Raw genomic sequence first — 21248 nt, 5'->3', positions numbered from 1 at the left:
TTTGCTCAGTCTTTAAGTTTCACCATGCCTGCTAAGTTGCTTCAGTTGTATCTGACTCTGCGACCCCATGGACTGTAGCCTGCCAGGCTCCTCTGTCCATGGGATTCTCCAGGCAAGAATACTGGAGTGGGTTGCCATTTCCTCCTCCAGGAGATCTTGCCGACCCAGGGATCGAACCCGGGTCTTCTACATTGCAAGTGGATTCTTTACTGTCTGAGCCACCAGGGAAGCCCAAATTTCACCATATGCGGGCACAATTCAGTGTTCAGCCCCAAATCCAAGAGAACACTTGTGCATATTTCTCAAGATCATTCTGTGGCTCTTTTCTCCCTAGTGGTTTGATGCATAAATTCCAACCACTTAAATGTCCCTCTACCCTAATCTCTGTTTCCTCAACTCAGCAACACCACTGTCCTTTGATTGAATTTTCCTTCCTCGGAACCTCTGCAAACTGCCTTAAAGGCAGAAGTAGGGGAAAATATAAGGTTTGTTCGTTTCCCTTCTCCAGGAATCTGGCGTGTACTGCCTGCTGAACACTGTCTGAAAACACTTATTTTACATAGTTTGTCCAGTTTTCCAGTTCTTTATGGAAGGAGAGCAAGTTCAGCACCAGTTACTCCATAATTGCTACATGTTCAAATTATCTAATTTTTACAGTCTTATTATTTTTTTTTAGCATACCTCATAACAATATGAAGAGAATCCTTCTGGTTGAGAACTAAAAATTTTTAAGTAAGGTGTGATTTGGTATCTCTACCTTGATTCCCCTTCAGTGGCATCCCCTGTATGTTTTCATTCTATCCTTTGCCTATCCAAACCTCAAAAAGATTTGCCAAACTCAGCATGCCATATGTATAAGCAAGGAAGCTGAATATGGTATTTCTTGCATCTCAAAGTTGACAATAGAATAAATATTCCTCAGTAGGCAGAAGTTAAATAGAGTTTATTTATAGAATAGTCACACCCAGCAGACAGCTAATAGAAGGACTTGGGGCTTCCCTGGAGGCTCAGTGGTAAAGAATCTGCCTGCCAATGCAAGAGATGTGGATTTGATCCCTGGGTTGGGAAGATTCCCTTAAGAAGGAAATTGGGTCTCTCCCACTCCAGTATTTCTTGCCTGGAAAATCCCTTAGACAGAGGAGCCTGGCAGACTACAGTCCATGTGGTCACAAGAGAGTTACACTACTACACAATAACAATAGGACTTAAAACATGGATACAGTCAGTGAAAAAAAATTACAGGCTATGCTTAGGTATAATTACTTTTTTAAAAAAAACCCACAAAATTTTATGTATTTCAAAATTTACATTTTTGGGACCAGTATGTATTACTTGCTGCTGCTGCTGCTAAGTCGCTTCAGTCGTGTCCGACTCTGCGACCCATAGACGGCAGCCCACCAGGCTCTGCCGTCCCTGGGATTCTCCAGGCAGGAACACTGGAGTGGGTTGCCATTTCCTTCTCCAATGCATGAAAGTGAAAAGTGAAAGTGAAGTCGCTCAGTCGTGTCCAACTCTTAGCGATCCCATGGACTGCAGCCCACCAGGCTCCTGCGTCCTATTTTCCAGGCAAGAGTACTGGAGTGGGGTGCCATTGCCTTCTCCCATGTATTACTTAGATAATTCAATTACATATATATGTACACACACATATATGTGTCTTAATATGCCTAGTTATTTTAGTAATACTTGTACTTTTTTAAAAAGGGAACACTGTCCATCACAATGCGGGTCAGGAAGAGCTTTACTGAAGTAAAAACAATTTTTTTTTCTTTGCTTGTGTGGAATTAGACCCAACTCCCAATCCATACAGCAGGCGCTGCTTCTTTGCACAGTACAAGTAAATGACTGCAATTATAGTATTGTCACTAGACCTCTGGGTAACTGAAATATTAGTCTAGCTATGAACTTATTTATTTAAATAAATATAAAGTACAACACATTTTTGGTGTGGGTCCAAAACTTAAAACCTGACCTTTCTGCTCAGGTGAGTGGAGTGGAATGAAGCAACAAACAGAACAAAAATTTCCTAACTCAAAACACAGTTATTGTCTGTTGGATTAATCTATTGGTTATCACTAAGTTCAAAATTCAAACCAGGTAAGAAAAAAAGTTCTATAGCAATATTATTATAATAAAATATTAACAGATAAAATATATTAAAATATATTTTATTTTTTTATTATAAATTTATTTATTTTAATTGGAGGCTAATTACTTTACAATATTGTACTGGTTTTGCCATACATCAACATGAATCCTCCACGGGTATTTTAAATTATTTATAAAAAGCCATTATAACTTCCCAATTAAAGTAGAACTCATATTTATAATAAATGTTTTACAAATGGCCAAAAGTGGAAATCCTAATTCCATGTCTTTGTTCATCATTTCTCATAACCAAAACTTTTAAAAATAGCTAATTACTTTTTCTGTTTGTACTTCTGGAAATATGCCATGACAACTTGAATGAATGCACAAGACTGAGTAAGAATATATGGAATATATGTCTACAATGCCACTTAGAAATTTTTGCTCAACTTTGAATTTTCCCAGTGTCTCAGATAAAGCTAGCTTTAGGGCTAACTTTTAAAGCATTAAAAGAACCCTTAAATCATTCTTGGTTTTTCCTTTCTACGTCAGAGGTTTACCTCCTGAGCTATGATAAAACCTAATCTCAGGGCAGGACAAAAGAATCAAGCCTCTGGTTCTCAGCTATACTTACTGAGGTCTAGTTAAGTGCCTCCTTTATAGTACAAGCAACAAATGTAATTGCCTCATGGCCTGCGGGTGTCCATTGAACAAAAGCAGCTTTTGTGAACCAACCCACAGGTGTTACCTTTCTTGATTCAAGTGAAATCTGATGAAAGAGTCCACAATATCAAATAACACATTTACTAAAATGTAATCAAACTTATTATTTGATTAAGGAAAGACTGATTAAGAAAAAGTTCTGACTAAAGAGTAAGATATTTGTATGCTCAACCTTTCAAAAGTTTCAAAAAACAGGAAATCCTAGTAACAGACTGATTTTTAATTAACTCTGTTTGCCAGATATTTAAAAATTTATAATCAGCAAAGGCAGGATATGCACTGGCCTTATTATTGTTCATGACTCTTTAATGGTTCTTCTAAAATGACTGTGAATGTAAAGAAAACAATAATTACTGAAGAAACAAAAATCATAAAGGTAATAAGGGCGGGGGGGGGTAAAGCTTCTGAAATCCTTTTTTTACATGACTTTTTTTCCTGGAAAAAGGAAAAGGAGAGGCATATAAACTGTAGTCATAGTAAGATGCTATGCACACAAACTAGTGGAGAGAACGCTTGTGAAATGAGATAATTTATTAATTATATAGTTTTAAAGAACTTCACACACAGCTCAGTATTTGTATGACTCATGCAAGGGCAAAACTGGGAACACCATCAGTAAATTATTGTTGGAGTTTACCTTCCTATATAAGCCACCAAAACGATAAAGACATGCATGTCAAAAAGAAAAACATTAAATCCCCTGAGAGGCAATCACGTAGAAGTTTTTAAGAACACAAAACTGAGAAAACATTATTAATCGTTAATTTTGTAAAATGGTGCTGTCCCAAGTGTCAGTTATGGATGGGTATCTTTGAAAGCAAAACTCAAGAAACAGTTTCACTCAGATTCTATTTTTAATGACATTCTCCTTGCCACAACTTTTTGCCCATACTTGTCTCCCTGAGTAGACTATCTGGGGAGGGAAGTGCTCCCAAATGCATGACTAAGGGATTAACATGTATAATGCCCAGGCGTGACACGTTAACACACTGATTATTTCAATGGATACTATTTCTATGCAGTCTTGCTTCTTTTTCTCCCCATTTAAATTCTGACTTATTACTATCCTATCCCACATCATTCCCAGGAGCTGTTATTGTCTTTCCCTACTTAAAAATGGCGCCACTTTAGGTTCATAGCCAATTATCACTAAAGAGGAATTTACACAAAAGTTCTAGTAGACTACACCTACAGCACTGGGGTGAGGGTAATGATGAGGGATGCTTTCAACCAACAGGTTCTCTTTCATTACTGAGCATCTCCCTGCTGAGCAGGTTTAGAGCTTAGTCTAAGACTTGACTTGCTCATTCTCATAGCTATTGCAAGCTAAGCTCCTTCATCATCTCCTTCAGTATTCAATACTTCCATCCAGCCTAAATAGGAATCTCTGGGGCTGAGTTCAAACTGTAGGTCTGCCACTTACTAGTTAAACACCTTGGACAGGTTATTTAAACCTCATCTATAAAACTGGGACTAGTTAAATGCCTTACAGAAATATTCTAAAAAACAAATAACACATAAGGTTCCTGGCACCCAGTAAGCACTCACTAAATATTAGCTATTGTTATTAACATTTGCTCCAGCTGCTGGATGAATGATGCCTGCCGGGCTTTCTTTATTCCTGATTTTTTATGCAGTCTATCCAGTTCTCTGCAAAGTGAACTGTGCTTTGCAATTTCACTTTCGTTATGCTTTTGGCCTTTTTCTTTTACACTGTATTCAATTATATAGTTCTGGTACTAGCCAAGACTTTGAATTGAATCCATTATAATTAAAAATGTACATTAATTTTGAATAGATGCCATATTAATTATGCCAACAGATTTAATGGAATTTAATGAAATTCAGTTTTTAAGACCAAATCATCCAAATGTAGCAAAGAACAACATTTTAATATTTTAATAGGGATCTTTTCCAAGCAATGTTTATTGACTATCAAATACCTAAGCTCTTCCTTATGAGGCACTTACTTCTTAAGAACCATCTACCAACTTGTCAGAAGGCAGAGGAATGGGGAATGTAGATTTTTTTTTCCCCTTAGGACAATGGATTATCTCACTCTCTGACTTCTTTTTTGTTCTATATGTAACAAGGTTACCTGTTGTGTATTTGGATTAGTATTTAAAAGAAGTACCTTACATTCTCATTTCAAAACTATGTCAGTACTCTCATTTTAATATAGCCTGATGTCCACTCTGGTTCTCATAGTCCAAAAGATGAGCCTAATTTAATGAAACAGGATATTTGAAAGAGTAGTAGAACATAGTGGTAAATATGTAAATAGTGAGTTTTCTATGTTCACAGAAAAAGTCTAAGTAATTAGTAAATCAGATGCTTACTATAAAGAATATGTGCTAATAGATTTCCACCAAATATTCCCACTGAATTATTCCTGGGACTTCAAATAATTCTTCCCAGTCAAAATTCATCCCTATATGGATTTATTCCTGTAGATGAATCTCCATATCTCTTTTCAATTTCTTATGGCCCCAATGTATAACTGCTTCATACAGAGATTGGCTAGAAAACTGATTTTCACCTGAAATGGAACTATAAATAAAAGATTCAAAGTATTCTTGAACTTGGCATTACTAACGCCTTAAAAAAGTGTTGTGCTGCATGATTTCCTTTGATTCTTCTCCTTTTTATGTTTTATTAAAAACAGAATTCTAATGTCCCATACCCTGGAAGTTATTTAGAATAACATGTAGCTTTGCGAATACAAAATTGCAAAATAGGCAGATGGACAACACATGATTTTTTTTTTTCTGCGTTAGTGTTAAGATATGAAGAGAACAGCTAAAGATCTTTAAAAAGGTTGATCTCTGGGGGCTAGAAGCATCAAAACATTGTTTGACTAACAAGACATCATGAAAATATACTGTGGACATCAAGGAGGGAATCGTGTAACACCCAGACATCATTCTGGGAAAGCACTTGTTTTCTTCTCACTTCAATTCCATTGCCACTGTACTCATTTTAAGTACACTCAACCATAAGCCTATTACACAGGCTTCCAGAGTACTCCAAAACTGACCCAAGTTTTTGGCTCTAACAACAGAGATAGATGATGCATTTCTTCCAACACCCAATCCTGTTTAGACATTCTCCTAATCCTTCTCCGAACATTTACTGGTTTCCATTCTTAATGTTATTGTCTCAATTATGTCTTACAGCCTGTTTATTAACTGGGCTTCCTGCCTCTGGCCTCTCCTATTCCGATCATCCTTTATTAAACTATCCTTGATTAGTCTGTATTAGTATCAGGGTGATCTCTTAAAAACTAAGTCTGATTATGTTACTCCCAGGACTTCCCTGGTGGTCCAGTGGTTAGAATCTGTGCTTCCACTGCAGGGGCATGGGTTCAATCGCTGGTCTGGGAATTAAGATTCTGCAAGCCATGCGGTGTGGCCAAAATAAAGTAACTCCCCTGCTTGAGACATGCAAGGAATTCAACCCTGATTATCTTTTCACTTTTATCTCTTTTTGCTAGTCATCCCTCGCCACTGTATGTCCCAGATGTAGGAACTTATTTTTCACAGCTGCCCAAAGCACAGGGCTGCACTCCCTTCTAGAACCTAAATATGCTGCTTGCTTGGATAAGGATCTTATCCAAGCTCCCACTTATCCTTTAGAAGTTCAACTTTGACCTCCCAAGTCTGGAGTAATCCTATCCACCCCAATGTAGATGAATATCATGTTACACCATTTTGTAATTCCTTGTCTGCTCCTCCAACTTGACTACAAATTCTTAAAGCTGTATTGTTCAACATGGTAGCCACTAGTAACATATGTCACCATTTAATCTTACAGATTATATAAAACTAAAAATTCATTTCCTCAGACACACTAACCATGTTTCCTGTACTCAACAGCCACATGAACCTAGAGGCTACCACACTGGACAGTGCAGATACAGACTACTCCATTTTTGCAGGAAGTTCTATTGGACAGCCAGCAGGCAGGGACTTACCTACTCTAACATGGTGGAGACCCTCAAGTAAATGTTCGGTAATGTTTGGAATGAATGGAATTAGTGAATTCATGAATAAATAATAGGAAAATTGTGAAGTTATTGTCTGGCAAATGTGCCCGCCCTGGTAGCCTCCTAAAGGCCTTTTGCTGAAGTCTTCTCTCCGTCCTCCTAAGTCCAGTGGTTTCCCCTGCTCCTGAGGCACAGTCTCATTAAAGACACCGCCTGGTGCTGGGATTTGTTTGGGGTTAGGTGTATTTGCAGTTAGGGTCAGAAGTCCATATCAGTCTATGTGCCCAGACCTACCCTGACTTTCTTGACATAAGGGAAATCAAATTTCAAGTCTCTTCTGATGACAAAAGGTTTCTCTAATCCTTTCTGATTTAGAGATTTAAACACACAATGTACAGGAAGTAGATCAGAATCTTGAGTTACAATCTTAGAATTTTAAGTTACTCACCCTATGGTCTTAAGTACTTTGTTTCCCTTCCCTGTTGGCTCTGTATGTGTATTAACAGTAGGGATGTAAACCAGCTATGCCAAACTAAACAATTTTGACATTCGCTTAAAATAGTTACGAAAATTCCAATCCAGGAGGAAAGTACGTTCAGATATCTAGGTGAGCAGTATCATGGCTTGTAATGTCAGTATTTTCCAGCTAATCTACTATCTTCAACTGTTTTATAACATGCATACTTGCTTTTAAATCCGTAATTCCTCTTTTCCATTCTTATTTTAGGTAAAGACTGGTAGATGGAGAATGTTTTTATAGATTAAGTGGGTCACAGAAACCTGTAGGATTTTAATTACCCAAAGTGCTAAGAGAAGAATTTCATTCAGTTGTTTATTTCAGAAGACATCTGACTATGTTCCACCTGGTCAACGGCAGCTTTCCAGAAGCCACTCAGAACACATTCTCTTTACTACTATCAGAGTGCGAGTCTGTCTAGATGCTGACGTTGAACAGTAGCGTTACAATTTCATGCTCAGTAATTTTTCCCAATTACTTTTAAGCAGCCTAAGTATATACAGGTCTCATATAACATGTAGATAAAACTACACGTAATACGGCATTTTACTGAATTGCATAAATGCCTCCCCAGAATCCCACCAATGGCACTGACTTTCCAGTTCTGAGTGGTTAAAATATTTTCAGGTGAGCAAAACATGCTAGTTTCAGGAAGAGTTGCTACTGTTTCAACAGAAATGTCGATTTTCACAAATACATATACATACAAATACAGTTCTGTAAAATAATATTTTATAAACTACATATTATCGTTGAGCTAAGATCAAAATATTCTGAAAATGTTCAGGGAACACATCAGAAAATGCTTAAGTACTGAGGGCCTCAAAGATGATTCTTTAGTGTTAACATCAGAAGAAAAACACCTCAGAATTGTAAACACTAAGTCAAATTTATCTTCACAGTTGTGTTAGCTATAGGATGAAAAAGTCACGTCATCTCCGCAGTGAACTTCACTTAGCAAAAAAGTAAACAAATTTCCTCTGCATCAGCTGCAATCAAGGCATTAGCAGTATGCCATGATTGATTACCCTGGGAGCCGTTGCTGAGAAATGGATGTGAAGCACAGGTTTTTATCACTATAGTCTGCAAAAAGCAAGTCCCTTGTTTAGATATCCTAGTTGTAATAAGTGACATTATTAGGTAGTTCTTCTATTTAAATGACATAAGGATTCAGTGTATCAGCAGCTTATAATAAATAAGCCCTTTCAATCTGAGGAGTCCTCTCCCTACAAAGAAGTACTTTTGCTGTTTATAATACAAGTGGCAATAGAAGACCATATGGTCGTGACTTTTAGCTAAAGTAAATGACATTTAAACAAACAGAAAAACAGCATTAGGATATTCAAAGATGTGGACTATAACCTAAATACACAGGGCACATTGGGAGTTATCAGTGTTTATAAAGTGCCCATTTTCTAATGTTGTCCAATTATTTTTCAGCTTGCAATTTTATATAAATACTTCTCAGTATACAGTAAAAAAGCTTTTTACCAGCATCTTATCCCATTTCAAAGTTTTCTTTTTAAGAACACTATAGACCACAGCATGCTTAGAATATTTAATCAGTTCTTTTTGAAATGTAAAACTATTTCTTACATTTCTGCCAATAACAAGGTTATAAAGGTATAAAATGTTACAAATTGTTATAAAATGTTATAAATAAGTTACAATAAAGTATACTGTTACTAAGATACTCTATAATACAAAAGAAAAATGTAAGAAATATGTAGGGCAAAAGCAAAGTAGCCAAGATGGCATGGTCAGGCACTCTTGCCCCAAGTTTTGTAAATAAAGATTTTGTAACAGCTGAGATCACTGATAGCTTTGTGCATGCTCATCAGGAGGTACTCGGTAGTCCACAGGCTACTGTTGGTGTGTAAGCACGTACAAGCTTCACCTGGAACGCCCTGGTGGACTGCATTATGGTTATGTTTTGGCTGGTGCTATGGCTGCTCTGTCAGCCAGGAGAGAATAAACGTGTCTGCAGTTCCTGTGGCTTCTCCAGTCTTCTTCCAGGCTCTTAGCTCCCTCCTCGCCTACCCTGGGTTTAAAGAACAGTGCGCACAGTGATACAGAGTGAGACAAGTGGCGTAGTTGGCAGGATCAGGAGACAAAATACTACATTTCTCATCCACCTACTCTACTGTGGTAACAAACCAGGATTTTATGAACATTTCACCTTTTGTGTATGACACTGGAATCCATGTTATCGAGAACCAAAAAGCTTTATATAACTGGATCTTTGATAGGTCAAAAATAAAAGAAAATTTTCTAATAAGTACAGATGTTTTCTTTAACAGTAGCAGAAGACTGCCATGTTTTAACTATAGGAAAATACTGAAATCTCCATAATCATATTTCTACTACCATGCTCGTTTCCAATACAGAGTGGCCGCTATGGCTGAAAAACTGAAATTCAATAAATAGAGTTTTAATTATTTGAAACATTTAGAAAAAGAGAGTCTTCATTTTATAACAACCAACCACTGGAAAGCAGTTTACACTTAAAGGAAAGTTTACCAACTTCCAGTAATAACTTATCCATCCTTAAGCTGCCAACCAATATAAGGATCAAAAGGACAAAATATCTGCAGAGTAGTTAAATATGTCCAAAAGCACATCATTTCTACTGAAATGTAGAAAACTCTCTTTACCACACCACTTAATTAGTGGGTACTACATGTTGCAAAGGCAACTTTAGCCTTCATAGTAACAAAACTGCCATACCATTTCTGGGAAATTATATCTTCCCTCAAAATGAGAGTAAGGTAGCAAGTCCAAGGTACCTCAGGTTCCACCATTCCTTTAGAAGAGTTAGACAAGACCAAATTCAGAGTACTCCAAACTAAGTCGTTCAGAGGCAGGTAGATTTTTAGTCTGCTCTAATAAAAGGACTAAAATCTATCAAACAGAAGTCACTTAGGGAAATAAACATTTAATCAGCATAATGCTATCCTGGCACAAAGTAACAGGGGCATTCCAGTATTTTCTACAACTTTCACCTGCAATTATGCAAGATGGTCAAGTAGCCCTACCATGGAAGTTAAGTGCAGTTTTCAAGTATTCTATGAAGACTAGGATGAACCCAGATTGGCCAATTCAGTATTAGCATACAATGTGTTGAAGTACGGGAACATCTATATCACTGAAAAAGAGAACATCATGCACTTTACTCCAGAGCAAGTCTGCAGGAGAAACCAGAAGAAGAAACTGAGTAGAACAGAAACTAAAAGAAACGCCGTCAGACTCTAGTTATATGGACATTTGTCTAAACTTCAAGTATTTTTAAAGTATCTACCAGATGCCAAATAGAAGATTAGGAGTTGGGGAATTAACTGAGATGAAAACAAATCCCTGCCATTAAGAATCTTATATTCTAGAGCAAGGGTCAGCAAATGTTTCTGTAAAACACCAGACAGTGAAGAGCCCAAGCTTTGCAGGCCATAGAGTCTCTGTTACAACAACTCAATTCTGCTGTTTTAGTGAGAGTCCCAGACCATACAGAAATGAATGAGTGTGCCTGCGTTCCAATAAAACCTTAACTACAAGAACAAGGAGCATGAAGGGTGTGGGTCTTCTAGGCTATCAGAAGGACCATGGCTTTTATTATGCGATGGGGAGCTACTGGGCTTTTTGGGCAGAAGAGTGTAACATTATTTCTATTAAAAAGCATCATTATTAAAAAGGATGATTTCAGCTACTATGTGAATAGTAGGGACGCAAAAAGTTGGGAAAGATAAAAACAGAAAGAGAAGATCAGAAGTTATTACAAGAAAACAAGAGTAAGATAAATTTGTCTTGCACCAGGATGTAGTGGTGATGGTGGCAATGTGTGGTCGAATTCTACTTTACAAGATATTGGTTCAGTTCAGCTCAGACGCTCAGTCATGTCTGACTCTTTGCAACCTCATGGACTAAAGCACGCCAGGCTTCCCTGTCCATCACCAACTCCCGGAGCTTGCTCAAACTCATGTCCATCAAGTTCGGTGATGCCATCCAACCATCTCATCCTCTGTCATCCCCTTTTCCTCCTGTCTTCAATCTTTCCCAGCATCAGGGTCTTTTCCAGTGAGTCAGTTCTTCCCATCAGGTAGCCAAAGTATTGGAGTTTCATCTTCAGCATCAGTCCTTCCCATGAATATTCAGGACTGATTGCCTTTAGGATTGACTGGTTTGATCTCCCTGCAGACCAAGGGACTCTCAAGAGTTTTTTCCAACACCACAGTTCAAAAGCACCAATTCTTTGGTCCTCAGCTTTCCTTATGGCTGGTCCAACTCTCACATCCATACATGACTACTGGAAAAACCACAGCCTTGACTAGATGGACCTTTGTTGGCAAAATAATGGCTCTGCTTTTGAATATGCTGTCCAGGTTGGTCATAGCTTTTCTTCCAAGGAGCGAGTGTCTTTTAATTTCAAGGCTGCAGTCACCATCTGCAGTGATTTTGGAGCCCATGAAAATAAAGTCTGTCACTGTTTCCATTGTTTCCCCATCTATTTGCCATGAAGTGATGGGACCAGATGTCATTTTGAATGTTGAGTTTTAAGCCAGCTTTTCACTCTCCTCTTTCACTTTCATCAAGAGGCTCTTTAGTTCTTCTCTGCTTTCTGCCATAAGGGTGGTGCCATCTGCATATCTGAGGTTATTGATATTTTTCCCAGCAATCATGATTCCAGCTTATGCTTCGTCCAGCCTGGCATTTTGCATGAGGTACTCTGCATAAAAGTTAAGTAAGCAGGTTGACAATATACAGTCTTGACATACTCCTTTCCTAATTTCAAACCAAGATATAATCATCATGATTTGCTAATAGATTGGATGAGAGGATGAAAGAGGAAGAGAGGCAAGGATGACTCCAAGGTTCATGACTTGAGTGAGAAGAAGAATGGAGTCGCCTTTCGGTGACTGGGAATATGTGAGGGAGGATCCAGTTGTGGAAGGAAAATCAGGAGTTTAGTTTTCGACATACTAAGTTCAAGAGGAAAATATTAGACAGACTATTAGATATATGATTCTGGAGTTCAGGAAAGAATCTGTGGTTGATATAAATTTAGAACTTAAATTAGACAGTACTTAAACCTTCAAGACAGGATTAGGTCACCTTATGTGTGCATATATAAACAAAATAAGTTTAAAATACAAACCCTTAGTTACTCCAATATTTGGAGGAATCAACAAAGGACATTCGGAAGAAGAAGAAAAAGGAGAAAACCTGAAGACAGTGGTATTCTTCAAACTAAGTGAAACCAGGCCTGAAGAACAACTACTTTAAATACTAACAGTAGGTCAAAGGGGAGGAGGACTGAAAGTTGACCACTAGATCAACAACAGATCATTCATGAGAACTGTTCCAGTGAATTCCCAGGGATCAAAGTCTAAGTGGAATGAGTTCAAAAGAGAATATAAAGTTCACAGGGGAGTCAGTAAGTATGCACAACTCTTTCCTAAAGCAGGTTATGGTGCCCAAAAGGTCTGTTTGTTTGGATGGGAGGTTTTATAGCAGGATTGTTTGCTGATACAAACTTACTGTATTTCAAAATGCCTAACTGTAACACAGTTACACTATGAATTAAAATCACAGCTTTGAACTATCACAATGTTATCCTGAGAAAGAGTATAAAGTGTTTTTCTGTGTTTCTTTATTAGCTTTATAACAAAATTTTACCATATTTCCTGAGTCTTGGCCCTATATTCCTTAGGGGAGTGGAGTCTGTGTTAAATCACCTGCTGCGCTGATCAACAGAAGAATGCTAGTTCATTTAATGCATTTCCTACCTGCTAAATGCTTCTTCCAATTAAATTATTTTTGGCAAATTAGTGGCTTCTAGCAGCTAACTGAGGAATTCCTATAGTATAGAAAGGCAAGTTATTCAAGATGTTTGAGCTGAGTAAAATTTGTTTCTTTTGAGAGCCACAAATTAAGTTCATTTCCTAGTACCAATGCTCAGCACATAACTCAAGGGAAAAAATTACTAGCCTCAATATCAGGGAAAAAAGCAAAACCACTGCAGTAACACCTTGATAAGGACTACTTAGTTTCCAAATGCTTACTGTAAAAAATAAATCATCTTTACTGCTTGCCATATGGACTTTTGGAACTCTGGAATGAATAAAACAGCTTCACATCACTTAACTATCTATGTTCTTTTTCGCCAACTTAAAAACAATGCTAATTCTTTGATACGCTAAACTCTATATTCTAGGTTCCAAATGAAAATTTTGGTGTTTTGCTTTCTGAAGCACCTACTTAAAAGAATGTTGTTGTCGGTTTTTTTTTGGCCTGAAATTCAAAACATATTTAATATACATCATCCTTATTATGCAGCTCAATCAAGATCTGAATAGCATTGTCTTCATAACTTATAAACAACAAATATTTTTCTGAAAGGGTGCACAGATATGGGAAAGAAACCCCTTTCATAAAATACAGCACCAGTCTGCTTCTGAGGTAGCTGGAAAAGGGAACACTCTAGAAGGGCAGATTGCAAACAGTTTGGATATCGCTCCAGAGTGCTCCAAACTTGGATGAATTTTTGTTATAAATCACCTTGATTAATGGAACACATCTGCTAAAGTAGTTCAGTAATAGCTACACAATTCTCGTGGTTTAAAAAACTCAGCCTAGAAAAACTGGTAGAGGTGGGAAGCCTTCAAAAATCACTGGCTTGTCTTTAGAACTAATACTAGCCCTGATCAGAAATAGCTGCCTTTCTTTTTAAAAATGTTTAAGACAAATACATTGTAAGCGAAGTACAATTTGAGGAGATGGGAGCAAAAGTAAGAATAGTAAGTGGAGGATACTTGGGGAGAAGTAGTACTGGCATAGTGAAAAAATACAAATTTTTCAATAGACCCAGGCTATCTGTGTTTGAATTCCAACTGTTTCTCTTATTAACTGTTTGAAATTGAGCAATTTATTTAACCTCCCTGTTGTTCAGTTTTCCTGTCTCTTAAATGCCACTACTAACTACCTGTACTGGGTTACTGTCGTGATGATTAAATAAACTAATCCTTGAAAGAGTTTCAACACTTACCCTGTACTTATTCTGGTACAAAGTAAATACAGGCTAAGTGTTGACCAAAATTATCACAGTTGTTTGTACGTTTATAACATGCACACCAAAGTGAATGGAATACATCTGGAACAAAACAGCAGTGCCCCTAACTTATCCTCTCATCCAACATAAAAATCCAAAGGATGTTTTCCTTGAAAGAATATTTATACATATGTAAAAAAATACATCTTATAGTCCCCTGGTTATTTTTTCTGATTACTAAGCAGAGATTTTATACAAATCCTTTCATCCTAACATTCCTCTTCTAATAATTTCAGAAGAAAACAACAACAGCAGTGTGCACACTGTATAAAGTACAACTGCACACAAGTACCCAGAAATTTATATGTTTTGTTATCCTTTATATGTTTTGTCATTTGTCTGTTGATAATTCTGGCCTCAGATGCTGGGAAAGATTGAAGGCAGGAGGAGAAGGGGATGACAGAGGATAAGACGGTTGGATGGCATCACTGACTCGATGGACACGAGTTTGAGCAAGCTTCGGGAGTTGGTGATGGACAAGGAAGCCTGGCATGCTGCAGTCCATGGCATTGCAAAGAGTTGGACGGGACTGAGCAACTGAACTGAACTGAATTCTGGCCTCAAGTATATGCTTGTTGCTAAAGCAACTTAGAGGTGACTAGACTGCTTCATGAAATGATAACAGTCATGTGATGGTGAAATAATTATATAAATAACTAACATATTAGAAAAACAAAAAGATAAGTATCCATGATGAAGACCACAGAAAAATACTGATTTGTTACCCGATACTACATTTTCAACTTTAACATTAGGATCACCATCAGCTATTGATTCCTAGGATGTTTAGCACTGTAGTAATAAACATCAAAAGTGTAATAAACATTTGCACAGCTGAACCATAGTCTATTAAGGAAAGTAAATAAATAATAGGTTGATTATTTAATAGTCTATTGATCAAACTTACTTAATAGGGCAACAGAGGCTATTACAGGTAAAAATAAATATACAATGATGAAGACAATTCAACTCCTAATTATATGTTTACATTGGGGATGAAGATAAAGTTACTTAATAGATATAACAGTTCTATTAATAAACTGATAGTGACACAGAACATTTAAACAAAAGTAGAAAATAAATTTATAGTTAAAGTAAGAACAGCATATGCTGAGTAAACAGAAGGCCCTCCTTGCCCTGCCCCACCACAGCTACACGTTCTGTCTCAGCAGGCATGTGACTGGTGGAGGGGCTGACACGTCACATGCTCTTCACTCTTCCACTCTACTGCGTCTGCTCTTTTTTCCTAACTGGGTTGGTAAGTTGACTACACCAAAGTATACAAAATATCTATTCTGAACATTTAAACAGGATAAAAAAAAAAACTACATGACTACATTTGATTTTACCAAATTTTTCATTATCAAGCCAGTGGAAAAACTAAGCCAGAATTCCAGATTGCATTTAGTTGTCACATCTCCTTCGTCTCCTCCAATCTACGACAATCCCTGACTTTCCTTTTTTAAAGACTTTGACACTTTTGAAGAGTATTGGTCAGTTATGTTGCAGGATGACCCTCAATTATGGTTTGTCTGTTGTTTTCTCATGATTAGACTGGGGCTGTAATTTCTTGTTACACGAATACCACAAAAGTGATGTGCCCTTCTCAGTGCTTCAATTCAGGGGCTACATTATGTTGGCATGTCTTATCACTGGTGAAGCGAACCTTGAGCACTCAGTTAAGGTAGTGTCTGCCAGGTTTCTCCTCCACAAAGTTACTATTTCTCCCTTTGGAAAAATACCTTGGGAGAGATACTTTGAGACTATGCAAATCTACAATTTTCCCTCAAACCTTTGCCCAATATTTTGACACCGCTGGTGAATCCTGCCTTCAACAACTAATACTGAGATGTTTGTATGGGGCTTTAAAAGGAAATAAAATACATAAATTATAACGGTCATGTTGTTTGTGATACATACACTTACATATTCTTATCCTACTGAATACATCATTTTAATTTATATTCAAACATGAATAAGTTATTTTCATTTGTCAGTGTGTTCAGTTAACGTTAATCAACTGTGATACCAATGAATAACATAATTGAAATGTTACTTACATAACTATGGCTTTTAAAGAAACCTGCTGGACTACTGGTGAGAATTTTGTCTCCTTCCAAACCAATTACTCTTTTACAAATATTTGATTTTGGATCACTCGGGCTTTTTGCAACCACAATGTCACCTCTGAGGGGAAAAAGTCAAAGAAAGTCAGTGTTATTATTAAACATAAACACATGCATGACACTGCTACAATACTTTTATAAAGCAACTTAAAGCCACACCCTTTATCCTCTCACATACTAACCCTCCCATACATTTACCAGCTTTGAGAACCTCGAGACTAACTTTATGGGTCAGAATCCAAAAATGAGAGTGATGGAAAAACTATTAGAAGATTCTAAAATTTTTGACAATTCCACGAGAATTACCTTCTTGCACTGTACTTAGTCTGTTACTTCTGTGTCTAAATTTTTAGAACCAAAACTATAAAAAAGCAATTCATGTAAATATCACCAGACTAACCAAGCAAATTTTACTGCCCTGCCTGTAACAGCATATATAAAGGTAGAGACATCATCTATGTTTCTCTAGAGCTTAAAGAACTGAGAAATCGCAGCATGTAAATTATATAAACCTAGATAGTTCACAGTACAGTCAAAAGGACTTATATTTGAAGAAAAATTTTCAGAAGACTTAGCCAGAAAAAATACTAAAAGCTGTCTAAACATAAGATACAAAAAATAAACTGGCATATCATACATATAAAACCAATATGGACAGGGTTACATATGCAAGAGATGATTCGTGGAATAAGTAACAATTTGCATGTATTAGAAGACTAAGTAAGATACTTAAAATTGGAAAGGAAGGAGACAAAAATATAGGACTAATGTCCCAACCAAAAAGAATACAACACTATTTCTGCATGAAATGAGCATGAAATGAATTCTGTTGCTCACACTTGAAAGGATTTAATATATTTACTTATTGTCTCTACCAGGTTCTTAAAATAATCTGATGCTGCTTATGATAAAAGATACATATATCAAAATCAAAAGTCATAAAAATAAATGATGATGGTTAAATTAGAAACCTAGTTATTTCTATATGTAAGTATTATATTGAGTCTGAAGCTTTTTGGTAGTCAAGTTAAAAAAGAAATTATGTTTATCATCTGCCAATCATTAACTAATAAAATAAGGTTTAGTTTGAAAAATATGACAAAATTTTTCTTAACAACTAATCACAGGAAAAGATATGTATGTAAGGAAAGTAAACATAGCATCTTTATCAGAAATTTTACAGAAATTACAACAGTATTCAGAATAGTCATTTCTTCAGGCTATTCTTAATAAGAGCTGAATGCTATTAAAACACTAAACTCTATAATTTGGAGTGCAATATAAGGCTTACACTTGTTTGAAAATGGGATAAAGCATCTCTTTTCAACCAACTGGAACTATGGCAGCAGAACTGTTCAGATGAAGAAATTTGCAAACATTGTAACATATGTAACATACTATAAAGTTGATTATGGCTAGCTTTGGGGAAAGAAATGTTCTCCGTGGGAGTCTTATTCAGCTTAAGTTTGTTAACAAAAAAATCAGTATGATCCTCAAAACAAACTGCATTTGAATGGCAACATAAAAAATCATAATTTAGTCAAAGTTTTTTTATAGAAAGCATTATTACTGTAGACTGAACTTCCAGTGGTCTAACCAGATATTATAGGCAAAGAACTTAGATCAAAAAAGATAACCTAGAACTCTCAACTCTTTCAAATAGCATTTTAAAATAAACTTAACTAAGATTCAAATTTTCCTATATCATTTATAATCATCCTTATTATTCTAATAGATTATAAGCTTTTGAGATGAAGGATCAACCTCTTACTCAACCTAACATTCTCTATAGGGTAGAGCACATCTTATAAATGAGGTGCTCATTGACTGTTCAAAGAGTACGTAGTAATAAGGGATGACTGTCTCGAGCATGAAAGTTCTGTCCACTGGACTGAAAAATCCATGTGTTTTAGATACCAGATATGCAGACTTTTATCTTCCCTAAATGGATGGCTATTCTGTCTTTAGAAACAGGCAGCTAGCAAGAGTATCTCTTGTCAGGTGTCAGAGATTCCTCTGAAATCTCAGAGTTCTGTGCTGCAGATTAATGAAAAAAATATTCAGTATAGTAATATTTTTAAAGTAGAGTTACCAACTGACTACCTTGGTTGTAAAAGTTACTTTGTTATGTCTCACATAAATGCCAAATTTTGAGCTGTCTTTCCAGCTAATGGGTTCCCTGAATGAACAGAATACAAAATGAAACTTTCAAAAAAATCTTATTTACTAAATATAGTTATTTATATTATCCATCTGACTCCAGAGTATCCCCTCCAAAACAGACAATATTGAAGTATTCATTCAGAAACTATGTAGCCAATGAATCCAGCTTCTTGTTAAGGATGCTTAAAGACTGTGAATTACGTGATCAGCATGGAAAACAGACGCTTGTCTTCACATTGTAGTGAACCTAGGTCTCCAGTTAATCCAAAGACTGTAATAAGTTATTTTGATACAAGGTAAAAAGAAAAGGAAGCGAGAATATAACCTGTTATATAAACTTTATTTTATTACCCCCATATCTATCAGTTAGGCATCCTGAAGTTGTTCGGGATAAAAGATCTGAAGAATTACCTAAGGCCCAAGCTAGACCATAATGCTTGAGGAAGAGAGTTTCTATCTACAGAATCTAAGATGGCGGAAGATCAGTAAATGCAAAGAATAGTTTTACACTGTTCTTAGTGATTTTCCAGTAATGTGGAATACACTATAGAAAAGGTCAATAATGAACGAGGAAAGCCTAAACCTACTTAGGCCATAAGATAAATAACAGCTCAAGTGAGTAAAATTTATATTTTCTCAAGATGAAATATAATACAGATTGACTTTTTAAGAGTTATGAAAAACTAATGGACCCCAAAATTTAAGGACTCAAAGAGGTTCTCTTTAGAAATTACATTAAATGACTAATACTTAACATCAATTCAGAAGGAATAACACTCTAGGAGTTAAGTAGAATAAATAATATCTTAAGGATTGGAAACACCATTTAGAACAGGATTTTAAAAGATTTAGTGGCCAATAATATTTGCCAAGGAATTTTGTAACTTAATATAATTAATCAGAAAACTCATAATAGATAGGATTCCTGGCTCCCAGCTATATACAGTGCTATATAGTCTAAAAGTCATCAACTGCTCATCACAGACTACAGAGATTAAGACAGTCACCAATAGAAATGCAGGATTATATTGAAAATTAAGAAATCAAATCACTAAGATTTGAATATGTAACTGGCTCCTAAGTCTCTAGTTCCTTAAACGATCCAAGAGACTGCATATTTAAAGAGACTATTAGAATTTCTCACAGTGAGAGAAAAAATTTGAGTAAAAATTTCATCCAGTTGGTCATTAATTTGGTTATTTACAGAAGAGTTTTTAAAGCTAATGTTAAGAAACTGCAGAAAAGACACAATATATATGTGTGTTTTCACCATGAATTTAATATATTTGTGACAGAAATTTACCTTTGGATACCATAAAAATGTCGACTAAGATTTTCTGCAAAGACAATATCTGAATTTTGAATTGTAGGCTCCATTGATGGTCCAGAACACTGAAAGAGAGGTAATTTTTAAATTTAACTTGAAAACCTTTTAAAATATAAATATCTGATCAGGCTTAAAAGAAAATCAAGCAAATGTTCTTTATTTGGAGAATGATTTATAATAAGCTGGTAGCGCCAAGAGAAGTTCAACTCTACAGAGAAGCCAGCAAATCTGGAAACACAGGCAAAATATATTTTAAATGGTCTATTAATATTATATTATAAAAGATGAATAACATTACCTCTGGTTCCAAATTTTGGCCATCTTGTAAAATTTAAGTGCTTTGAGGGCAGTGACTTTGTCTCTTAAGTTCCCAATTGCTAATCAAGATCAAGAACAGTGCTTAGCATAAACTTGATACTCAACACACACTTATTGAATGAACAGTTAATGACTTTTTTCTTCTTGCTATGACCAAATATCATCCAGAAGCCCATGACAGTAATTTAGCAAGTGGTATCATACTATTTTCAACTAACTGGTGTCTTTCATTCTCTTCCAGAGAATAGTTTATTCATTCTGGGGGGCTGCAACTTACATTTTCTACTGAAAAATACTGGCATAATGAGATGCACTTTAAAAACTTTCATGTTAGTGTGTCTTAAAACAATAATCTTCATATATACCTCAAAACAGGTATGAGGTACATATGCACAGGGAGTTGGTGATGGACAGGGAAGCCTGGCGTGCTGCAGTCCCTGTGTTGCCAAGAGTTGGACAAGACCGAGTGACTGAACTGAACTTATACCTCAAAACTGTAGTATATTATCATTATAATCTAAAAAATATAAATACAACAGTCTTTACTCAATTCAGTTGTATGTAAATAAAACTTTTTACTCAAAACCTCCTACTCAGGCAGAAAAAAAGACCACAATGAAAGTTTTTTGCTATTTCTGTAGTCTACTGGAAGCACCAGTATAGATTAATAAAAAAAAATCCAAGGGGAATTTCAGTTAGATATATTTATTTGCCTAAATATAGTTATTAGAATTATTCCAACTTGAGATTATACGACTATAAATCTCTTTAGGGTAAACCTGTAAACATAGCAACACCAATAGCAAAACTCACTGACCGAACAATCAACCAATTTACTATTTCATGTATATGACAAAAGGTGAGTACTGTCATGGCTGATAGATTTATGATGCAATATTAAG

At 36.0% G+C, this 21248-nt stretch overlaps 1 protein-coding gene across 14 annotated transcripts in view; it reads right to left on the bottom strand.

The window, feature by feature from the left end:
* The window catches only part of IMMP1L (inner mitochondrial membrane peptidase subunit 1), a 478402-nt gene that overhangs the window by 13966 nt on the left and 443188 nt on the right, over nucleotides 1–21248 (bottom strand). For all 14 annotated transcript variants that reach the window (XR_011467019.1, XR_011467020.1, XM_070383620.1 and 11 more), the window contains 2 exons: nucleotides 20005–20093; nucleotides 16473–16599 (listed from right to left, as the gene is read on the bottom strand). Coding sequence is in view for 12 of the 14 variants with exons in the window: in XM_070383620.1 (XP_070239721.1) it covers nucleotides 16473–16599; nucleotides 20005–20093 (216 nt within the window). In the remaining 2 variants the exon portion in view is untranslated. The remainder of the gene's footprint in view (nucleotides 1–16472; nucleotides 16600–20004; nucleotides 20094–21248) is intronic.

The sequence above is a fragment of the Bos mutus genome, chromosome 15, assembly GCF_027580195.1.
Source record: "Bos mutus isolate GX-2022 chromosome 15, NWIPB_WYAK_1.1, whole genome shotgun sequence".
NCBI lineage: Eukaryota > Metazoa > Chordata > Mammalia > Artiodactyla > Bovidae > Bos > Bos mutus.
The sequence above is the reverse complement of the archived record's forward strand: the minus strand, read 5'-3'. Positions and strand labels throughout refer to the sequence as shown.